Raw genomic sequence first — 23,463 nt, forward strand, 5'->3', positions numbered from 1 at the left:
TAAATTCACTAAGTTCTGGTGAAATTTGTGCAAATAAGCTTACATTTATTCCTTTACTGTTTCAGTAGTTTCTGAATTAAGCTTTTCTTCAAATTGGCAAAAAAAAGAGTAGCAGTTTTGTTCTTTGACTAGGTCTGATCTTCAGATTGAGGAATTGAATGAAGTTATATATTTGTGCAGGTTCATGGTTTTTTAGAGAAATTCAGCTAAAAATCGTTGTTGCCATACTCACTTCTCTTATAATGAGCAAACCAAACTTATATATTCAGGAAATTGTAAGGTTCTTTTGGTACGTTCGCTTTTTTTTCTTATACCGATCTGTTTGACATCAATGAAATGTTTATCAAATTTACGAGGCTAAATTCTATATGGCCAGCATCTTTCACCTCCTGCCACAAAGGTCGTTTGCAGCCAGACAGGATGATGCATCAAAATACTCAAGGGTAGTGCGAGTAATGCAGACCTTAATAGTTCTAGAAAAGGAACCGCATTATACATTATGGAACGCAAGATCTTAGGAGTTTTTTAGTTTAGAGTATTTTAGGATTTTTTTTTAAAGCAAATAGGCCAAATATGTAAATAATGTATTTTAAGTCCAGGGGCGAATTGATAAACTTTAGAAGAATAGTAAGAATATTGTAACATTTCGGTAAAACATTGAGATTTCATATAGTCCTGCATTGCTGAAGGGCTTTATGCCCTTGTCCCACATATATCCAGCCGATTGCGTGCATGGGCTACACCATTTGATTTATTTTTTCAGCGATTTATTTTTTGTATTATGTATGTCTGACCAGGTTTTAATCTCTCATATTCTGGTTGCCATAAATCAGTTTCATTGTTATTATTTTCGCACAAAAAAAAAAAAAAATAAAAAATAAAAATCCACTACTAAAATGCGAAAGAACAAAATGATCCATCCACATTCTTGAATACATAAGTTTGGTTTGCTCATTATAAGAGACATGAGTATAGCAACAACGACTTTTAGTTAAATTTCTCGAAAACAAAACATAAACCTGTACGAATCGACATCTTCATTCAATTCCTGAATCCGAAGGAAGGAATATGTGTTAGACTTAGTCAAAAAAAAATATTACTTCTATGTTTTTCTTTTCTTTGCCAATCCAAAGAAATAAGTCGATTCAGCAGCAAACAAAACAATAAAGGAATAAATATATGCTCACAGTTGCGATAATTTTACTGGAAAATATTGCGCAAGACGAAAGTAGGAGCACTCACTCCTCCTTCATCCTGGACTGTTCAGAGCCCCACTCTTTACTTTTCGGCATAAAGTACATATTCCCTTTAAATTCACCCTCAAAACCCAGACAGATTGCAAAAATTATAATTTTTTGCCATCTTTAATGAGTTAACCCTGACCTAGCCATCACCTTTCTTTTCTTGAAGCTATTGAAAGTAATATATGGTTACTCAAACAAGTGCCTAAAGTTATACTTAGACAATTTCACTGCAAAATATCTCAGCTTTTCAAGCACCCATATTTCATATCTTCTTAGTCAATTGTCAAATAATTTATCCCAAAATATGTAATTGCAGTAAACTACATAATTAACAATAAAATTGACCATATAGGGGCACCTTATTTCCCTTCGCTTGACCTTTACACGCAAATTGCCTACCATTGAATAACACGAATATCTCAAAATATCTCAGCTTTTCAAGCACCCATATTTCATATCTTCTTAGTCAATTGTCAAATAATTTATCCCAAAATATGTAATTGCAGTAAACTACATAATTAACAATAAAATTGACCATATAGGGGCACCTTATTTCCCTTCGCCAGGTAAGTCCACTTCCCCTTATGTGGATATCCTGAAGGGAGCTTAAACTAGTTGTTACGTAATTGTTCAGTGCTTACTCCTTTTTGGGATAACTATCTTATGAGATTAAAAGTCAATCTCCCAGACATCTCGCTGAGCACTTCTGAACATAGGATTACACAATTAGCATATTTATAGATTGAGCTTCCCAGTTAAGAATTCAATTGCTCACTTGTTGGTTCTTTGTAGTAATTTGGCTTGTTTATATTTATTTTCAAATATTTTTAAGTTAAAGATTAGTTATTTAGCCTTCCTTAATCATTCTTCATGTTGAATTTTTTTAACTTATTTATGTTTTATGCTCTATACTTTTCCCTTTTCAGTTTTTCTTGTAAACTTTTGTTTTATTGGTACTCTGAAATGCTATTATTTTAGACCAAAAAATTCAACCCCCGCCAAAAAAAAAATCATGCACTCATGTATGATTGGTAGTACGGTTTTCTTTTTAACTGCTAGTAAAATCACAGTTCTTTGAAAACATCCCCCAGTCAAACAATAAAAACACTAACGAACCTCCAGTAGATTTATTTTTAAGAGGAAAAAAGATTGATTACAATTTAAAGTATATTTTTAATAGCTCTTTGCTGTTCTGTTCCCCACAGGAGTTCGCATTTCAAGGAAAATACAAGGCAAGTAAAATTATCAGCTCCTCATAAATCAAAGTCAAGAGGCAAATATCAAGTAGGAGTTGAAGAGACAAAAACATGTAATGTACAAGGGAATGACGTGATAACTAAATAAAAAGGTCATTGGAAAAGGAATAAAAATCCAAGTAGATATATACACGGAGAAAGAAATTACTTGGAATTAATCAAACACACTATAAATAGATAAAAACTTGTTTTTGCACAAGTGATGAAAGTGATGATAAATTAGCAAAAAGGCAATAAATAATTAGAAACTGATTGTTGCTATTCAACAAAATAAAAAAGATATTGGTACTTGTATGACAAGTCCCCGACCACTCAAGTTGTTAATTAATTGACGCATTATAGAACTTTTTTTTTTTTTTTTTTTTTTTTTTTTTTTTTTTTTTTTTTTTTTTTTTTTTTTTTTTTTTTTTTTTTTTTTAGCTATTTTATTTCAGCTTACCGTGAGACAAGAGAAAGAAAAGTGACAGAATAGATGGAAAATATATAATCTGGGCTTTATATTTGCACATTAGAGGGGACGGGGTGGTAAAGTATTGGGACAGTGTGAAGTTAGAAAAGAATTCTTACTACATAATATGTAGAGCAATTGTACCTGACACATTAGGCATGCTCAACCCCCCCCCCTATACCCCCCCACTAATGTGCAAATGTATAGCTTAAATTTGTTTCTAAAGTATTATATTTTTATCTATATTTCATTGGCACTGAGCATCAGAGAAATATATTAAAAGAACATTAGGTAGGGCGTACATCATTCAAGCACCATAAAAACTTGTTTTTGCACAAGTGATGAAAGCGATGATAAATAAGTAATATTTAGCAATTAATAATTAATTGTTGCTATTTAACAAAATAATAAAAATATTTCTCCTGAAGTGCCTGGGACTCTTTGATTTAAGGGGAAAATATTTACATGGGTTTGATTTGCTGCTTCCTTCTATTCTGCAAAGTAGTAAGTAGTAGTAGTAGTAACCCAATCATAATAACTCGAGTTGGTGTGTTAATTAATAAATGCTTAGAACAAGAAAAATTTTGAATGATTGAGTTATTTGTTTTGCAGATCAGATGTTTTTCATTTTGTTTGTGATCTCCTTGTTTTGTATGGATTTTTCTGTTGTGTATATGACCCTTAGGTTTTTGAAATATATTGATCTATTTACCGTAAATTGTATTTTAAGGTGTCTAATAGAATGTAAAATAATAAAGTTAATAAGAAATGTTAAAAAAGACGTGTCATTGTGAAAGTAGTAACTTAAAAGTTTGTGAAAAGTTAGCAGCAGCAAAAGAATCTGAAAAAAGTACATTTCTTCATTAACACACAAAAAAAAACATAAAAAACAACTCAAATAAAGAAGTATGTCTGTTAAATGTTTCCTCAATGAAAAAAAAGAGGCAAAGAAACTAGCAAAGCATTCATGTAATGGACAAAAAGAGGTTACGTCAGAAAAAAAAAAGATATTTGTCGAATCAAAAACTTAAGACCCAAAAGATGAGAATATTTCATTATTAACTTATATACAAGTTAACCGCCTAAAACAGCACATATCATTTAGAGAGTAAGTGTCAAGATGTGAAAAAAATACATAAATAAACAGTCAGAGAAAAAAGCACAAGATTAGTCGGCATATGCTATGTTTTTGAGACTGCGAGGAAAAAGAAGAAGAAAGAATTCTTTCATAAACAGCTTGACATTTTTTGGGGGGTTTTTGATGTGTAAGGAAAAAAATTTAAGTTTAGTTAAATACTTATGTCGTTAAAAGCCTTCTGTTGCATATATCGTTAAATATAAATGAAATTATAGAACACAAGCAAATAAATTATGTCAATTACGCATTTAATGCGAAAGCAACAACATCCTGAAACACTAATCTATCACAATAAGTTCAATCTGTAACTTACATCTCACATTAAAAAAAAAAAAATAAATAAATGCTAAAAGTTTTTTTTAAGAGTGGGGGGCATAGCATTGATAATAAAAAGAGAACTTTTATGAAAAATATAAGAAATTATTCGAAAAATCTGGCAAATCTCGAGATTTTTCCTTTGGGAGGAGGGTAGGGGGGTCAAGGAACTCCACCTTGCTTATCTTCCTGGTTGCAAACAATAACCTAGAGGATTTCTTGAAACAACTTTTTTGAATTCTAACGGGCACAAATGAAGAGTCTTTCTTCAAGAAGGGACCTCCAATGGGGAGGGGACTTTAAAGCAACTCAAACCCTAAATAAATTATATTCTAAAACGACTAATGGGGAAATCATAAAAATATCATTATTAAAGATAAATGACAAGAGGTTGGCTCGAGGCGGAATTATTCTTCTCAATCAAAATGAGGTGGATCCTTTCGATGAAGGGGCTGGTCCTTTCACTGAAGGGGACGGGGTCCTTCTCCTCTATGTACGTACCTGCGAACTAAATAGATTATTGAATTTCTTTACAACACTTTTCTATTTCAACATGCCACCGGTTTCCACTGATTCATTCAATTCTCCACATTTTTTTTTTTATAAAAAAAAAATGTAACTTTAAAGAATTTAAAGTGGCGAAACCCTATATAGGCCAGTGTATTCTCCTGATGAGCCCTTATGTTGGGTGTTGCCTCTGAATTATTTGTCTATATTATTTTTTCTATTGTTTGGTAAATGACGACTTATACTTATTGACGACATGACTGCCTGTCCATGGATTATTCTTTATGGTTGATTGTGTATGGCTATGCTGTTTCACCTATGTGATTGTATAGATGAGTAGGGTTAAGGCCTCATTCAAGTGCTGGTCTATATTAATCACTAATTTAGGAAAACAGTCTTCCTTTTCTCCTTCTGTCTCTCCTTTTTTTTTTCTTTTTTTTTGTGTTTGTGCTGTTGCATTGGTGATTTCTCTTTTCATGATAATAATCGAAGAATCAAAAAAGGCTTCTATATCCAAATGCTCAAAAAATAACAATAAGCTTTTTTCTTGTGCTTAAAAATTTTTTAAGGCAACTAATGTCAAGGCGCTGCAGTCGTATAGAAATTCTTATTTGAACATCTGTCACGGCTTTCCCACGCTTACACTGTTACTGTAGATTGACTTTTCTAGATAACAAGAAAACCAAAACCATTTTAGTCGATTTGGAGATGAAAATATTTCCCGAACTTTAATAGAAAAATTATTTTCCCCTTTTTATTCTTTTCTTATATCTTTTAGGACACAGAATTATTCTTTTCATATTTCATTCATACGCAGGTCTAAGTATTCATACTTTACAAGTAACTAATATTGCTTCTATGATGACAGATTTTATCGGTGTTTCTATAAATTAGACAAGGATAAGAGGCTAACAAACCATTACCATTATGAACTATAATTGGAATAAAATAATTCAATTCCTGAACTAGATGCTCGAATTGTCTGTAAAGCAGTTAGGAGTTGGGAAGAAAATAGATTAAATTTTACCTTTAATTCTTCTATATATAGTGAAACTGGTTCAAATCCAACCAAAGGGATTGTGTCGATCTTTTCAAGAGGTAATATTTCGGCGGGTTTGCCCGATGTTTTGGCATCCAAGTTCATGTGCCGTTTAGCCACCATTTTAGGATTCAATCTAATAACTGCATCAAAAGCAGTAGTTGCAGGTCGAAAAAGCATCTAAAATAGAACGTATATTAAAATCGCAAAACAGATAATAAAATGTAGCATGAATGAAGTTGCAATAGCGAAAACTCATATGTGCAAATATCATAGGCGACATAGGTCTAACGACATTGTTAATCTTACATGGAGTGGTCCATTGAAAATAGCATCTAAGATAAAATTCTTAGATCTTTTTCGAAGACGGGGCACGAAAATCTATAAATCTATATATTTTGTAATATTCAGAAAGAGTGACACATTTTTTTGTTTTACAAAATTAAAGCAAGCTTATTGCAACCACATCCCTCACCCCACCAAATCTCTCTCTCTCTCTTTCTTTCACTGTCTCTCTATCATCCCACTATCTCTCTCCCTCTTTCTCTCTTTCCCATTTTGGGATTCAATGTGCATCTGAAAACAGCAGTTGTAGGTTTAGACAGCATTTTGAGCAGGCTATACATTAAATTTACAATAAATGAAGAAAAAGACGTAGCTTGAATGACTTAACCAAAAAAGAGAAGAAAAGGAAAGAGAAGAAGAAGAAGATGTAGCTTGGCTAACTTAGCCAAGAAAAAAGAGAACAAAAGAAAAGAGAAGAAGAAAGCATCTAGAATTGGCCATACATTAAAATTACAAGAAAAGTAGTAAAAGATGTAGCTTGGCTAACTTAGCCGAGAAAAAGAGAAGAAGAAAGCATCTAGAAAAGGTCATAAATTAAAATTGCAAGATAAAAAGAGGACGACAAATGTAACTTGGCTAAACTTAGATTTTTCGTCCAAAGCAGCAGAGGAGTTCAACTTGGCTGTATTCTAAAATGCCAAAAACGGTCGTCTAAAATGCTTAACTGAATTAAATTAATCTGTCTTTTAAAATATAGGGCTTACTTTCCATTCATTTCCTATTAAAAAGTTTTCAGGAGCATCGGCTATGAAACTTTCAGTGGGAAACATTGTCTATTCTCCCTAAGGGACTGCTGTAAAAAATTCTTAGAAAAAATTCCATGTGGAATTTTTTCAATGATTCAATACCATGAATCATCATATTTACTACAGTAATTTATTTCCATCATAATATATATTTTAATGCTGTAATGTGGATGTTTATCTATGATGTCTTAATATTTATAATATGTTTCGCGTTTCTATAATTATCACTAAATACTCCGAAAGAACCTTCTGAATGTTCAGAATCCTCGAACAAGTCTAAGAAAACCGAACCTCCCTCTTTTTTTATGAAACTGAATTACGAGTGGACACCATTTTCTTTTTCCACTCCATAGTATATCATTTTAGAGCCACCGCATATTTTAAACTTTCTATCAATACGACGCGGTTGAGAGCCCAATCTAACCTAAATATTTTTTCTCCTCGAGGAGTGATGGATATTTTAAATAAAAAGTCAAATGAGACAGTAAATAAGACAAGATTTTGTAAATAAGACGGATTTTGACAAAAAGACCGATTTTGCAGATAAGAAAAACATATTAGGTAAATTTTTTTATATTAGAATCCTCCAGTAAGCAAAAGGGAAAATGTTTAACATTTTTTTTTTGAATATTATAAACTATTTGGGAATCCCTCTCATCACAAGAAAGCTGACATTCATTAAAAAGAAAAGATTTTCACTTTTTGTCTTCTAATATGATTTCTTTCGCAATGTGCAAAAGGCATCAACCAGAGGCCATATTCAGATGGGTTACCCCCTCCCAACCCCAAAATTTTTGTCTGCACCCGTAAAAACGTAACAAATATTTGATACATTAAAAAAAAATTATTCCTCCCTCCAAACGAACAAAAATCCTCGATACGCCATTGATTCAACCACAGAACAACAGAATTTAATAGTAAAAACCTTGTGGCCTAGAAACTTTTCATTTTTTGTACTAACAGAAATCCATGCACAAGAACCAACAGGTTTTACGTTCGTCTTATTGGCTTCAACAACGGGTAAATATAAGAACAGCTAAAGGTCGGGTAATTTGGTCTTTTCGACATAAGCTTAAGAAATGGCGTGCTTGACTAGCAAAAAAAGTATAAAAATATACCAATGGAATTTAAGCACAAATTTTAACATGTAAGTATGGGAAATCAAATTCTTTCAATCGTTGCATCCACTAAGAAATCCTAACTGAAATTTGAAAGTGAACTAGGCATTTTGTGTATTTCTTTTGAGAAACACACAAAATAAAACTATTTAAAAGTCAACAAAAGAAACAAAAAACAATGTTAAGCCTACACAAGAACAGATACAAAAGGTCAGGTAATTTGGTTTCCCTTTATAACATAAGCTTAAGAAGTGACGTGCTTGGCATGCAAAAAAGAATTAAAAGATATCAGTAAAATTTAAGCACAAATTAGTATGGGATAGAACTCATATGTAAGTATGGGAAAAAAAATTCTTTTTATCGTACCATCAACTAAGAAATCCTAACTGAAATTTGAAAGTAAAACTAGGCTCTCCCCTTCCCTTTTTTGAGAAATACACAAATAACACTCTTTTTTCAGATTTAAAGAGACAGAAAAATTGTCGAGATTACACATGATCTTTATTCATTCGACTAAACTTAAATTTTAAACATTTTCCATTTGATTATTATTTCTTAACTTCTTTATACCTGAAAACATACTGTAAATAACATTTCCCTTGTATAAGTTCTTGAATGCAACTAACGCAATTTCCTCATTTAAACCTACCATCATAGATCACAAGAGCTATATTTAAAAAATTTCTAACTACAGAGAAACAGAAAGTCTATTGTAAAAAAAAATATTGGGACTAAAATCACTTGGGTTTTTTTACTGGCTTAATATTTCTCCCAAAATAACTAATCAGATTATGGAAGGGCGAAGTTATCTGTCTTTTTAAAAATTGCTTTCTTGTCAATAGACATAATTTCTGGAATCATAATAGTGTAACGCAGCCTCTATAGGTCCTACAATTTTGATGATACTGATGGAAGATAGTATGGAATTCTTCAGTTGCAAAAATTGGACGTCTATAATGAAGGCTATTAACGTTAGTATTTTCGTAGCTTTTATTTTTAATATACGCTATTTTGATGCACTGAACCTAAGTAGAGTGCACTTTAGTGTTTTAGTAGCTTTTATTTTAACGTTGTTTTTAGCATGTGCTATTTTGATGTAGAACATATCAAAATAATATACTCCTGTGCCTTTTCCTTTCGGAAATCACTTTTCCTTGTCAGTCTAGGTTTGTCGCACATATGGCTTTAAAAAGGCGGGCTGTTTTTCTCACCACAAATAAGGGATAATGTGATTGGCTTGGGAAAATACGTTACAAAAACAACCCAATGAATTCAAAAACAAATTTTTAACATGAAAGGACAACAATCTCCCGTTTTCTCTTTGCTTGAACAGGGCTTTAGGAATAATATTGAGCTTAATTTTTCATTATCTTATTTGATAGCTTTATCTGAAATTCCATGAAGCAAGGTTAAGACTCTTTTGTCGTTGATCTCGTTGTTGTCTATCTTCAACTTCTTTCTGCAGAATTCACCTGTTTATCAAGTGAAACTGTTTTAAGTCTTTTTCTGAGCTGAGAGAGGAAATGATGCAACTTACGAGTGTATATTTATAAGAGCTTTAACTTCGTCACTCATTGGGGAAAATGAATATTTCCAAAGTTATACTGTTTGAAAATTTCAACACTTATATACAAGTTCAAGTCCGTTAAGTTACAACATATCTACTATGACAAAAACACGAAATTAAATATTCTCGTTCAGTGAGTTCAATACACCAAAAAACAGAAAGAAAGAAACAAAAAAGGAAAAACAATAAATAATAAAAAAATGAAAAAGCAACCTGGTGCAAATGATCACTGTTAATCAACTGAAATCAGGCGATGCGGGAGTTCACAGAACTAGCAAAAAAAAGAAGGAGAGAATGAAAGGTGATACCCCCTCCTACAACCAATAGAAAATGAAGGACATAACACCACCCTTATATAACCAACTTACAAATAAAATGAACTAATTAAAAAAAGTCAATCAATACACTATTAAAAAGAAAAGAGAGAATCATATATAATAAAAATACATCCATGTTACAAAATCGATAGCAAAATAACGATTAAAATCATCAATAGCAATGTACGAATTTGATAAACCTTCGAAATTCAACCACAAGTTGTTTAAAGGTGCATATCATTTTTATATATGCTGTTTTTTATATTGAATTGTGAATAGGGTCAAAGCCACACCACAGTTCCACAAAGTTGACAAAAAAAACCTATATTTATGAATGACATGTGTTTTCCTTGGTTTTAACGTCGCGCTTGTACCGCTGAAGCGAAAAACTGAAAACGCCAAAAATTTATTTGAAGAGCCTATATCATTACTAATTTATTCCCAACTATTCTATTCTTGGTATCTTTTGCCAGAATCATCATACAGGAAGGACAGCTGCTGCTCAAAGCAGCAGCTTTGAATCATCATACAGAATCATCCATACAGAATGATTCTTCATACAGAATCATACAGAAGCAGTCTGAATCATCATACAGGAAGTACAGCTGCTGCTCAAAGCAGCACTTTTTCTAATTTCAAGAAATATCTCTTAATCTTCACTCTAATTGGTCAATCATACATTTCGCGATCTAACATTGAAACTGTTTAATCTTATCATAATCGATAAGTTGTCACTTTTTCTTGAGGAGGCGGAATATCCTGATTCTTTCTATCAGAATTTCAGATGCAAGGCGATGCGGAAAAAACGCCTGGTCATACCCCACTATCAAGGTAAGACCATTATTAGCCGGAAAAAGGTTATACAGTTATACAGTTAAAGTTATACAGCTATAGGACTATCAGGCGTTCAAAAGAAAACGTTTAAAATATTTAATCGCGTTTTTAGTGGAATGAGTTTTCCACCAGTTGAACAACCTCGCTCTAAGGTCACGAAATTACAGTTGAAGATTCAATGTTTGTTCACCTAGACAAATCAAACAGTCCGTGGTAACGAACTTTAGTAAAAAGCGACCCGGCTCAATAGTAGCCATAACTCTAAAAAAAGAAATTTTGATACCAGTAGTTACATCAAAAGAATCGCATTTTGATGCTGATTTTAAATATACAAGTTTCATCAATTTTAGTTTTACCCATCAACATTTACGAGCCTGAGAAAATTTGCTTCATTTTAGAAAAAAGGGTGAAACACCCCTTAAAAGTCATAGAATCTTAACGAAAATCACACCATCAGATTCAGCATATCAGAGAACCCTACTGTAGAAGTTTCAAGCTCCTATCTACAAAAATAGGGAATTTTGTATTTTATTGCCAGAAGACAGATCACAGATGCGTGTTTATTCGTTTTTTTTTTCAGGGGTGATCGTATCGACCCAGTAGTCCTAGAATGGCAAAAGAGGGCTCATTCTAAATGCAATTAAAAGTTCTAGTGCCCTTTTTTAGTGACCAAAAAATTGGAGGCCACCTAGGCCCCCTCCCACGCTCATTTTTTCCCTGGAGGAAATTGTCATGGGGGAAGAGAATTTCCATGAAAGGGGCGCAGGATTTTCTAGCATTATTCCTAAAAACAATGAAAAATGAAAATGAAAAAGTTTTTTCAAATGAAAGTAAGGAACAGTATTAAAACTTAAAACGAACAGAAATTATTGCGCATTTAGGGTTCATCTCCTCCTAATACCTCGCTCTTTACGCTAAAGTATTTTTAGTAATTTCAACTATTTATTCTACCTTTGTGATTCAGGGATCAATCTTAAGGAATTGGGACAAAATTTAAGCTTTGGTGCAAAGACCAAGGTATTGACAAGGGGGCGAACCCCCTCATATAAATAATGAAAACATATGAATATTGAAGATCGTTACGTAAGTTATTTCGTAAGTTATGTATGTTTTTTACTAATAAAAAAGTTCGTAAGAAATTAAAAGTTCTAGTTGCCTTTTTAAGTAACCAAAAAATTGGAGGGCAGCTAGGCCTCTTCCTCTACTTCTTTTTACTCAAAATCTTTCGATCAAAACTATGAGAAAGCCATTTACCCCCAAAAAAATTAACATGCAATTTTCGTTTTAATTATTCATGTGCGGAGAGCCAAAATCCAAACATGCATTAATTCAAAAACGTTAAGAAATTAAATAAAAAAAACAAGTTTTTCTAATTGCAAGTAAGGAGCGACATTAAAACTTAAAACGAACAAAAAATATTCCGTACATGAAAGGGGATGTTCCCACCTCAACGCCCCGCTCTTTACGCTAAAGTTTTTTACAGTTTTAAAAAGTAGAGTTAAGAGAAAGAGTCAAACTTTAGCGTACAGAGCGGGGCGTTGAGGAAGGAACAGCCCCTTTCATATACAGAGTAATTTCTGTTCGTTTTAAGTTTTAATGTCGCTCCTTACTTGCAGTTAAAAAAACTTGTTTTTTTTTTATTTAATACGAATAGGATACATGACTGGAGCCGTAGTTGTACTACGTAGGTCTAACTTCGTACACAAGTGTGACTTAACTACCAAGTAAATGACAGCTGCTTTAGCAGCCTAAGACTAACTCAGGAGTTGAGGGTAAAAAAAAATTAAAGGAAGTTATCCCACAGCAATGAAACAAGAAGGCCACACTAGGGCATACCCAGTTGGGGTTATCAGGCTTGACCCCCAAATTTTTTCTGACTCGTAAATCAGACGCATAAATAGTTTTCCCTTAAAAAGTCTACTTTCCCTTATATATATATATAAAAAAAAAACTCCGACTGATCAACTAATTTTAAAACATAGTTAAAAAAAAACCTTTCTCACCCTCAACCACAAATTCTTATTCTTTAGATTCATCTTCAGCCCTGGACAATCAAACGTTTTATTAGCACCCTTAATTTTATTCAAATGAGAAAATTTGTAATTGAGTTAACTGGACAACTTTTCTGTTTTGGATATTTGTCAGATTATTATTATACAATATATTAAGCAACCCGTGTGTACAGACATGCGCATCTAATCACAGCAAAATTAAAAGAGAATCGGAGAATATTATACGTAAGTAACGCTTAGAAGAAAGTTGGATGTATAACAAATAAACATGTTATGCTAGTTTCAGCATAAGTAATTCACTTAAAACTTCAAATCTCGACAAAATATTTCTTTTTTATCGGTTTTCTGCAACGCTATTTGTTTTTCGTTATCACCACTATCGTAGCTCTCAATTTAGCCATTTGGCGTTCCAGCCAGAGCTATCCAGAGTTGAGAACAGGCCCCAGATAAAAAAAATTTTTAGTAAACATTACCTCTTTTCAATAGATATTATTGTTTGTTTTCCATTTTATTTTATTATTGTGTATTTTTCCGAAATACTTCGGAGAAATTACTAATATACTCAGGATCAATTCCAAACCTCACAACCTCAGACCTCTCGATCCGCAAAAAGGAGCTAATCTTCACTTGGCTTTCACTACTTTTCTTATTCTCTTTTGGCTCAAGTTTCATATTTTCCATACAGTGTATAAAAGGATTACACCTTCCGTATAAAAGAATCATACGGAGAGAACGATGCATATAAGCTCTTTTGAAAGCAATCTGACCGAACTTTTTTTTTTTACCACCTAACAATACATTGCTTGCATAGAGTTAAATCTTTTCTAGCGATAACTATTAGTCGATTAATGTTTGCTTCTGAGGGACAATTTAAGAATAAGTCAATGTCTTATCTCTTAAAGCGTGAAGTTTTTCTTAAGTGCAATTTCAAAACTTCTGGAAATTTGTTAGATGCGATGTTTCACTCATTAAAATAAAAACCACCAATGTTTTAAATAAAATTGCATTTTTTCTTTCTTGTCTCCATGGTAACAGACTTACTCAGTTTCGTCTCTGAACAGTTTATTTCAGCTAGAAAATAAAGTTCATTCATTATAGTTAGTACACTTGACTGATCTTAGCGCTCAGAAATCGTACCTATTACCTATTGTACTTATTTCGCATTTTGTGACTATAAACTGAATACATTTATAAAATAAACACATATAGAATGGCTTGTGTCTCTCCTGTTTACTGTTTCGTCTCTAACAATGATTAAATAAAAAAAACTAATTTTTTTAGCTGAAAGTAAGGAGCGACATTAAAACTTAAAACGAACAGAAATTACTCCGTATATGAAAAGCTTTTAATTGTTTTAAAAAATAGAATTGTGGCAAAGAGTCAAACTTTAGCGTAAAGAGCGAGGAATTGCGGAGGGGAAAACCCATTTCATATACGGAGTAATTTCTGTTCGTTTTAAGTTTTAATGTCGCTCCTTACTTTCAGCTAAAAAAATTAGTTTTATTCGGCTCTTAGTTTGGTTTTGGCTCTCGGCACATAAATTATTAAAATGAAATTTGTATATTCATTCTTTTTTTTGGCTAAATGGCTTTCTCTTATTTTCGATCAGGCGATTTTGAGAAATAAGGGGTGGAGAAGGAGGTCTAGTTGCCCTCCAATTTTTCGGTTACTTAAAAATGCAAGTAGAACTTTTAATTTTTAACGAATGTTTTTATTAGTAAAAAATATACGTAACTTAAGAATTAACTTACGTAACAAACTTTCATAATCTTATATTTTTATTATGTATACGAGGGGGTTTGTACCGTCGTTAATACCTCGCTCTTTACACTAAATCGTAGGCTTTGTCCCAATTCTTTAAGAATGACCCCTGAATCAGAAAGGCCGTAGAATAAATAGTTGAAATTACTAAAAATACTTAAGCATAAAGAGCAAGGTATTTATCTCCTCCTAAATACCTCGCTCTTTATGCTTAAGTATTTTTAGAACTCCTCATATGCGTAATAATCTCTGTTCGTTTTAAGTTTCAATGCTACTCCTTCCTTTCATTTGAAAAAACGTTTTCATGTTTATTTTTCATTGTTTTCTTATTTTTCATTTGAAAAAACGTTTTCATGTTTATTTTTCATTGTTTTCATTGTTTCTATTGTTTTTTTAGTAATGCTAGAAAATCCTGCGCCCTTTTTATTGAATTTTTCTTCCCCCATGACAGATTCCTCCAAGGAAAGATCCTGCGACATAGCCCCCTCCCCTCAGCCCAACCCCCAAACAAAATAAAATCCCCCTGAAAACGTCTGTACACTTCCCAATAACCATTACTATATGTAAACACTGGTCAAAGTTTGTAACTTGCAGCCCCTCCCCCAGGGATTTTGGGGGAGTAAGTCATCCCCAAAGACATAGTTATTATGGTTTTCGACTATGCTGAACAAAATGGCAATCTCAAAATTTTGATTCGTTGACTTTGGGAAAAAATGAGCGTGGGAGAGGGCCTAGATGCCCTCCATATTTTTTGGTCACTTAAAAAGGGCACTAGAACTTTTCATTTCCGTTAGAATGAGACCTCTTGCGACATTCTAGGACCGCTTGGTCGATAAGATGACCCCTGGAAAAAAAAATAAACACGCACCCGTGATTTGTCTTCTGGCAAAAAATACAAAATTCCACATTTTTGTAGATGGGAGCTTGAAAATTCTACAGTAGGGTTCTCTGATACGCTGAATCGGATGGTGTCATTTTCGTTAAGATTCTACGAGGGGGTGTGTTTCCCCCTTTTAGGGGGTGTTTCCCCCTATTTTCTTAAATAAGGCAAATTTTCTCAGGCTCGTAACTGACTTACGAATGGGTAAGACTAAACTTGATGAAACTTATATATTTAAAATCAGCATTAAAATGCGATTCTTTTGATGTAGCTATTGATATCAAAATTCAATTTTTTAGAGTTTTGGTTACTATTGAGCCGGGTTGCTCCTTACTACAGTTCGTTACCACGAACTGTTTGATTGGAAGTCTTTACTTTAAGAAAATTCAAGTTCCTCATGCCAGAAAAGATTGCGCGGTTAGGGGTTTTATTCGGTCCACTTCACTAAATTAAACGTTTTACAATGTTAAATAACCTCTTTTAAGTTTCAGAAAAATACCCAAGAGTTTAGGTTTGATTAGTCATTGCTATAGTATCCAACCTTTTAGAAACTTGAGAAAATAAAAACATCTATCAGAAACTACTAAATTGAAAGTTATAAGCAGTTGAAAAACTATTAGATGAATAAGAATGAAAAAGAAGACAAAACTCACAAAAATACAACACAGCTACACAAAAGTTATATTTTCTTATTTTTATACAAAATCATAAAATAAAGGGTGCCTTGAAAGTCGTCATTTTAGGGTGAATATAAAATCGGAGAGCATGTGCTTTCGCGTGTTCCTTGTATATTTTCTTACATTCTACCGGCAAAGGATTCCTAAAGTATTTGACGCAGTAAAAACAGGTTATTTAATTCAGGTTATCTGATCAGATAGATTATTACCACAGCTTTTACCACTCTTGTTAGATTCGTGACAACTGTTTACCAAGTCAAAGGTTCGTGTACGATGGGAGAGGGTAGGTGGTTCGACTCCCCCACCCCACCCCCAAAATTTTTGTCCGACTCGTAAAAACGTAACATAAATGAATGCAAACAAATTTTTGATGCTTTTTTTTTTCTTTTGTAAGCCATCCCCCAAAAATGTTTTTTAAGACCCCCACCCCTCCGAAAAAAATCCTGGATACAATCCTGCCTAGTCAAATATTGATACTTGTTAAAAGCTGGATAGACGTAGCGTTCTTAAGTTTAAAACGGCCGTGTTAATCCATTAGCGGTCTGTTCTTGCCGGCAAGCGAACTATGAACTTTTACGAAACTAAGAATCATACTTTACGTTAATATCTACAATGACGTATCTAAGCTACAGAGTTTGACGCAAAAAAAAACAAATAATGTAATACTGAAGCTATTTAAATTTTTACTATAAGAACTGAAGCTTATACGATCTCACCTAATATGCTGCTTAATACATTAGCAAAGCAAATCTAAGAAATTTTCCAAGGAAAATATGATTTTCAACAGAAAAGCCAACGTATTGCTCGCGTTGGCACACGCTATAAACACTGAAAGAAAAGTCTAATCCTATAGAGGCCTTTAATATCTATTGAGCAATGAAGGCATATTTCGTCAACTTGTTTTAGGGGCTTTTTCGGTATCTTTCATATAAAGTAAGAATACTGATAAGAATTTAACTCAAATAACAAAAAATATTACATAAATAATATAAAAAACAATAATATATAACATAAAAACAATAATAATAAAGAATATATATATAATAAACTAGGAAAAATACCTTTAAATCTGTAATAGCCGGTTTGAATCTAGAAAGGTTGTCTTCTAAAAGCTTCAATGTCTCGGATGCGAGCAGCATAGCTCTGGCTAATACTGGCAGGGTAGGCCCGTCAGCAGTGAGTAGTTTTGGGTTTTTAGTATATGAAGTATATAGAACTAAGGGAGGTAAGCTACTTCGTTGGCTTGAAAACTGTAATTCCATGTCTGCAATTTCTTCGACTGAAACAAATGGATACACAATTATAATGGTAATAATCGTTAACGATCATACTAGAGTGAAGTAGAAGGAACGTTCTTACTGTGATTTCCTCAAGTTTGTTTGCTTTGTATCCCAAAATGATTTTATATAAAATCATAATGTCATATGATAAAATCATATATAAAATCATAATATATAAAATCATAATAATATATATATATATATAAAATAATAATATAATATAAAATAATAATAATACATAATAAAATAATAAAATAATAATACATAATAATACATAAATATATAAAATAATAATACATAATAATATATAAAATCATAATCATATGATAACTTCCAGATTGGTCCCATCCACCAAAACATTTCATTTTGGAATCAGCCATCTGATTCAATTATGTCATTCAAATCCTTCCCCTCCCCACCTTTCGTAATCAATACCTATTGTCTCATCTGAAACCGAATTCTTTATATCCCCTTTTTTCTTCTTTGTAGCGTAGCAATTATTTCTTCATTCAAGTTTCATTTCTTTATTTTCGTTTATTAAAGTTTAAACATTTGGCTCACTCAAGCTTTGCTTTCGAGACTTATGATTGAATTGTGCAGATAGCTTGCTAAACTGTTTAACACTAGTAAATCAATCAACGAATAAAATATTTGTTTTTGTTTTATTTTTGAAAACAGTGGGTTTTTTTTTATATAAACTTGCATTTCAGCCACACTAGCCGCATCATGGACAATATTGTTACAAATCTATATAGATATCATCTAGAGAGTATTTAAGAAAGGAGAACTAGCAACAAATTTAATCACTAAGATGCATTTAAATAGTATAGACAGTTGAGTCCAAGTTATATTCAAGTAAAAAATTAAAAATCAAAAATAAATAGTTTTAAAAAAAAGCCTATTGAAACACGGTCTCTTTTGTGGCCTGAGCCTCGACTCGTATTGGCGAGTCTGTTCAAAACACTAATAAAGCATGGTTTAATAATTAATACTGTCCACTTTTTCATTTAGCTTCAATTAATTTGTTTTTAATTTAAAATTATTGTTAATAATTTAATATATTATATAATTTAATATTGTTAATAAATTAATATAACAAATAATTTAATTTATTTGTTTTTTTTTTACTACTAACTACACATAAGTACAACCTACACTTACAAGCAAACAATTTAAAAACTTCACCATGTAAATAATAAAAAAAAACTGAGCAGTAAAAACCAAACAACTGTAACTTGGGGCATTATATAACCAGTTATCCACATCCAGCATCTGCCTAATCGTTTTGCGGAGTATTTTTCCATCATATGTCTGCACTTCCATTGTCGTACCGAAGTTGAAAGAAACTAGAGAAACTTATATGACGCTTCGACTGATAGCGGGTCATTCACACTGCAAGCGGCTAACTTTTCTGTCCTGAGACATGCTATTAGCCCATAGACTAATCAATGTAAAAAGAAAATTACAGACAGTAGTTGTTTTAGCAAGCTCCTTGCAACTTGTCTTCCATATCACCACCAAATATTTTCTACGGTTTTAAAGCAAGCAAAACCACTTATTTAAATGTGGTTCTCTATTATCATCATATTTTTTTTTCAGTTCATTCGGGTTTATTAAAAAAAAATATAACAGTCATAACATACATAATCTCTCATCTCTATGCAAAAACTGCATGCTGAGTCCCATATCACCTCAAAAATAAATACGCACTATGACTCTCCCTCCACGTCTCGACACAACCATGGCCCCTACCAAAAAACATCCCTACAAGTCCCCACCTCTTCATCCAGGAGCAAACCACTCCAACCCCCGCAAAAAAACTCAATAATAACTAGAATCACTATTCTAATTAGATTCTATATTCAATTAAACTAATTTAAAACAAGATAATTTTTCTATTCTCTTTTTGAAATTACCAAGGGAGCTCCTACCTCTCAGTTCAAGCGGTAGGGTATTGTAAGCCTTAGCACAGACGATGTCAGGTGAAAAATCCGACCTCACTGTTGGCGTATGTCGAATATGTATCTGTGCAGATAGTCTTGTAATTGGAAGACGCTGTTCGGATACCAAACGGAATAGATTCCTAAAAGGCGGTGGAAGCAAGCCGGAGAGGAATCTGAAAGCAAAAACCAAGCAGGAAAGCTCAAACAGCGATTTCAGCGAGAGATAATCTTCTGTGTGTTTGATGATCTTCAAGGCATTCTTGTGGATGGAATCCAGTTTTTCAGATGGGATTTGAATGTCGATTGCCATACCATTGCGCAATACTGTAAGTGGGGTCTAATGAGTGCATTGTAGAGAAGGGTAAGGGTTTTACGTGGGAATGTTTGCTTCAGTTTCTTCATGATACCCAGATTCCTTGAAAGCTTTAATTCTACAGCATGGATGTGAGGAAGGAAAGAAAGGTTTTCATCTACTATTACTCCTAAATATTTTGCACATCCATTTACTGGTCGTTGAACCTTTCCACGAGACGTCATAATTCCTGTTATTTCTGGGTGAATGGTTCCTACCCTAGAAAATAGTAGAATGCAAGATTTTTCTACATTGATGACAAGTTTGTTGGCATCCATCCATAGATAGGTCTCTTCTATGATGTTTTCAAGCTTCCGCTGGAGTGAAGGCATATCGAGTCCGCAGCAGGTCATTGTAGTGTCGTCAGCGAATGCTATAAGTTCATCTTGCTCGTTAGTAATGTTCTCAGATGTTTGATCAAAGCATAGCTTACAGCATTTTTGGTCGTCATGATTCGGATTAAGGATACGAGTTAGGTCACTTACATGGACTAAAAACAAAAGAGGACCGAGGATTGATCCTTGGGGCAAACCAAGTTTCACAGTAGTGTCGTTCCTTGGGTCGTCACCAATGTAGATGCACCTATTTTGAAGGTAAGATTCAAACCATTGAAGGGTTATCCCTCTCACTCCAATACGTTGCAGCTTTCTCAGCATGATTGTATGATCCATACTGTCAAATGCAGCTGGCAGATAGACCTGAGTCAAGTGTTCTGTTGATGAATAAGCTTAAGGATGCCAGAGCATCTTCTGTTGAATGACCAGGTCTGAAGCCAAATTGACGACTATTAAAAATCCTTTTATTTTTCGAGAAACTGGTAAAGTAGTCTTTGTAAGGGTTTTTCAAAAACTTTTGTAAAAACAGATAATATGGATATGGGTCGGAAATTTGATGGATCGTCTTGAGGGCCACCTTTATGCAGAGGGATTATTCTTGCTTTTTTTAGTATCGAGGGAAAAACACCACTTCTTAGAGACAGGTTTATCAAATAAGTTAATGGCTCTAGGATGGAAGGGAGGACTGCTTTCAGGGCTTTCGTGTGTATCCGGTCAAATCCAGATGCTGATGTGCCTTTCAAGGTCTTCACAATTAGTTCTACTTCAATTGATGTCAAAGGAATTATTGCAATTGATTTGGTGCATGCTGAGCCAAGGTAATGCTTGTAGGGTTTGTGGGGACTTTTCGCAGAATGAGATATAATTCCTCCTATCCTTGCGAAAATGTACTGAGTTCTTTTGCAACCTGAGTGGGTTCCGTAACAGCCTCCCCGTTGACAAAAAGTCTGGAAGGCAATTCTGCTCTCTTATCATTTGGTCGCAAAATCGAATTAATGACCTTCCAGACTTTTTCGTCCATCCTTCCCACTTTCCGATATTTTATTATTCACATAATTCTTTTTGCTTTCCTCAGAACTGAATGAAGGCATTTCTTATACGTCTCATATCTCTCTAGGTTTTCTCGGTTTGGGTGGTTTCTGTAACTTGCCCATAACTTATTTTTCTTATTTATGCATATGAGTAAGCTTTCGGTAACCCATGGACATATTGGTGTATTTTTTCTTCCACGGTTTCTTGGTTTCTCTTTAAAACAGCATATTTTATATGCAGCTACAAACGCATTGTGGAAAATTTCAAAACCTTCGTTCACATCTTCATTTGCTAGGACACGGTCCCAAGAAACTTTTTTTAACTCATCATTTAACAGTTTAAGATTCTCCTCTTTAAGATTAATTACTTGTAGACCCTGGTTAGTTCTTACGAGTGGAGTTGGCATCCTCGCTGTGTTGAAGACAGTGTGTATAGGAAAATGATCAGATGTGTCACTTGTGATGACTGATACCTTCACCGGACATAATGTAGAAAAAATGTTGTCAATGAGTGAGTGTGTACTTTCTGTTACTCTGGTTGGAATTGTAATTGAAGGGTAAAGATTAGACCCAGACATAATAGTGAGAAGATCCACTGAGCCATTTCTTAGAGGAAAGACTAGATTAATGTTAAAATCAACCATGATGATCACATCTTGGTTCTGGTTTCCTATCAGCTGTAAAATCTGAGTTAGTATATCCATAAAAGCATTTTGTTAGATGTTCGGTGGCTGTTCACTTACGCCTCTATTGCAATGCTGTTTCTATATCAGCTGCAATCTATTCAGGTAACAAAATGAATGTGCCGTTGTCAGCCTTTTTGCAGGGTAGTCTTCAGTCATACCCGTCGGGATCCCATCCCTGCTAGCACCTAAATTAACAAAGGCCTTTTTCTTTAATCAGTTGATAAAAAATTATTTACTCAACAAGTGGCTAACTTCTCTGTTCTGAGGCTTGATCCTAGCCAATTGACATATTAATTTAAAAAAAAGACTAGAAATATCATGTGTTTTGGGGAGCTACTTGGGTCTTTTCTTCCAACCCACTAGCAAAGGTTTCCTAAGTTGTTTTAAGCAGTCAAAACGGGTTATTTAGGAGTCCATTTTTAAGAGAATAAGGGCAGGACGGAAGTGAATCATCCACGTGAGTTTGTCGTTTCGTATCGGATTTGTTCAACGAAAGTATCATCGTTACCAACTCTTGGAGATAAGTTGCTCCAGTTTTCCGCCAAATTGAACCACAGAAGGTTTTTCGTGGCACAGTTATAACATTCGACGTCAGTGTTCATTTTAAAGATGAAAGTACTAGAGTAGGCTGAAAGGCAATTTATCTCTATTCCCTCACTCACATTTTTTCTCCCCCCCCCCCTCGGTTCCAACATTGAATGCTGTTTCTCGGAAAAAAATATCGTTTGAATTTTCGAGAATATCTTTTTTATTTTGTTCGACGAAATCCCTTTCCATAAGCTTAAATCGTAAGATATAACAAGAGTTGTTTCGAAAATTCCCAATAAATAAAACCTGATCTGGCGGACACAGTCCGAATGTACCGAAAAATACTGGAAATCTTGGATTGTATCAAAAAATATCCAAATGTACTGAATTGTAGGACCTGTGGATTGAACCAAAAGCGATACAATTGTGTCGATGTAAGGTAACATTCTCTCACCGATATTTTGTTGAATTTAAAAAGAGCTCTAGTTCAGTTCTATCTTAATACCAGAGAAGAACTAAATAGAAATATCCAAATTGGGCATAGGCTGTGCTTCTTCTACAAAATTGATTGCCACTCCTAACAAAAATTCTCTAAAGTGAGTATAAAGTTAAGTTCTCACAACTCTGGTTAGTGTATTCCTGATTCCCTTGTTGACCGACTGCCCCTCTAGGGAAAAAAGATCCAAGTGTTTTCCCACTGTTTTCAGAGGACGAGAGGTGACCACGAGTTCAACTGACATCACTCTGAAAATAAGCCCCGACTCTACCTCTTTATTATCACCACTGATTGCAACTATTCTTTTAAAATACCTGTTGGCTGTTAACTGTTCGCTGATTGCAATCAGCGAATTCAGGCATAAAATCTGTGTACTAATCTTGCTGAATTTTCATAAAAATAGTCTTTTTGCAATCACTCTTCTGTACGTAAATTTCTATTTATATGCAGATTAAGCAAGGGTCGAAACTTTAAGATTCATAAAGTTAAAGAGTGAAAAGTATTAGGGCAGTTTCTTCCGTGCTGTTGCAGAATTTGGGCACGATATCTCCCAAACTTGGCAGATTTACAGACGAAAAGGTAGTTTTTAAAATTCTAGAATGGATCTA

At 33.5% G+C, this 23,463-nt stretch overlaps 1 protein-coding gene across 1 annotated transcript in view; it reads right to left on the reverse strand.

Annotated features, from left to right (window-relative positions):
- Positions 1-2,923: 2,923 nt before the first annotated feature.
- The window catches only part of LOC136038146 (nucleolar protein 6-like), a 246,634-nt gene continuing 226,094 nt past the window's right edge, over positions 2,924-23,463 (reverse strand). The window contains exons 17-18 of the mRNA XM_065721187.1: positions 17,266-17,483; positions 2,924-6,127 (exon numbers count right to left, since the gene is read on the reverse strand). Coding sequence (XP_065577259.1) covers positions 5,834-6,127; positions 17,266-17,483 — 512 coding nt within the window. The 3' untranslated portion in view covers positions 2,924-5,833. The remainder of the gene's footprint in view (positions 6,128-17,265; positions 17,484-23,463) is intronic.

The sequence above is a fragment of the Artemia franciscana genome, chromosome 17, assembly GCF_032884065.1.
Source record: "Artemia franciscana chromosome 17, ASM3288406v1, whole genome shotgun sequence".
NCBI classification, from domain to species: Eukaryota; Metazoa; Arthropoda; class Branchiopoda; order Anostraca; family Artemiidae; genus Artemia; species Artemia franciscana.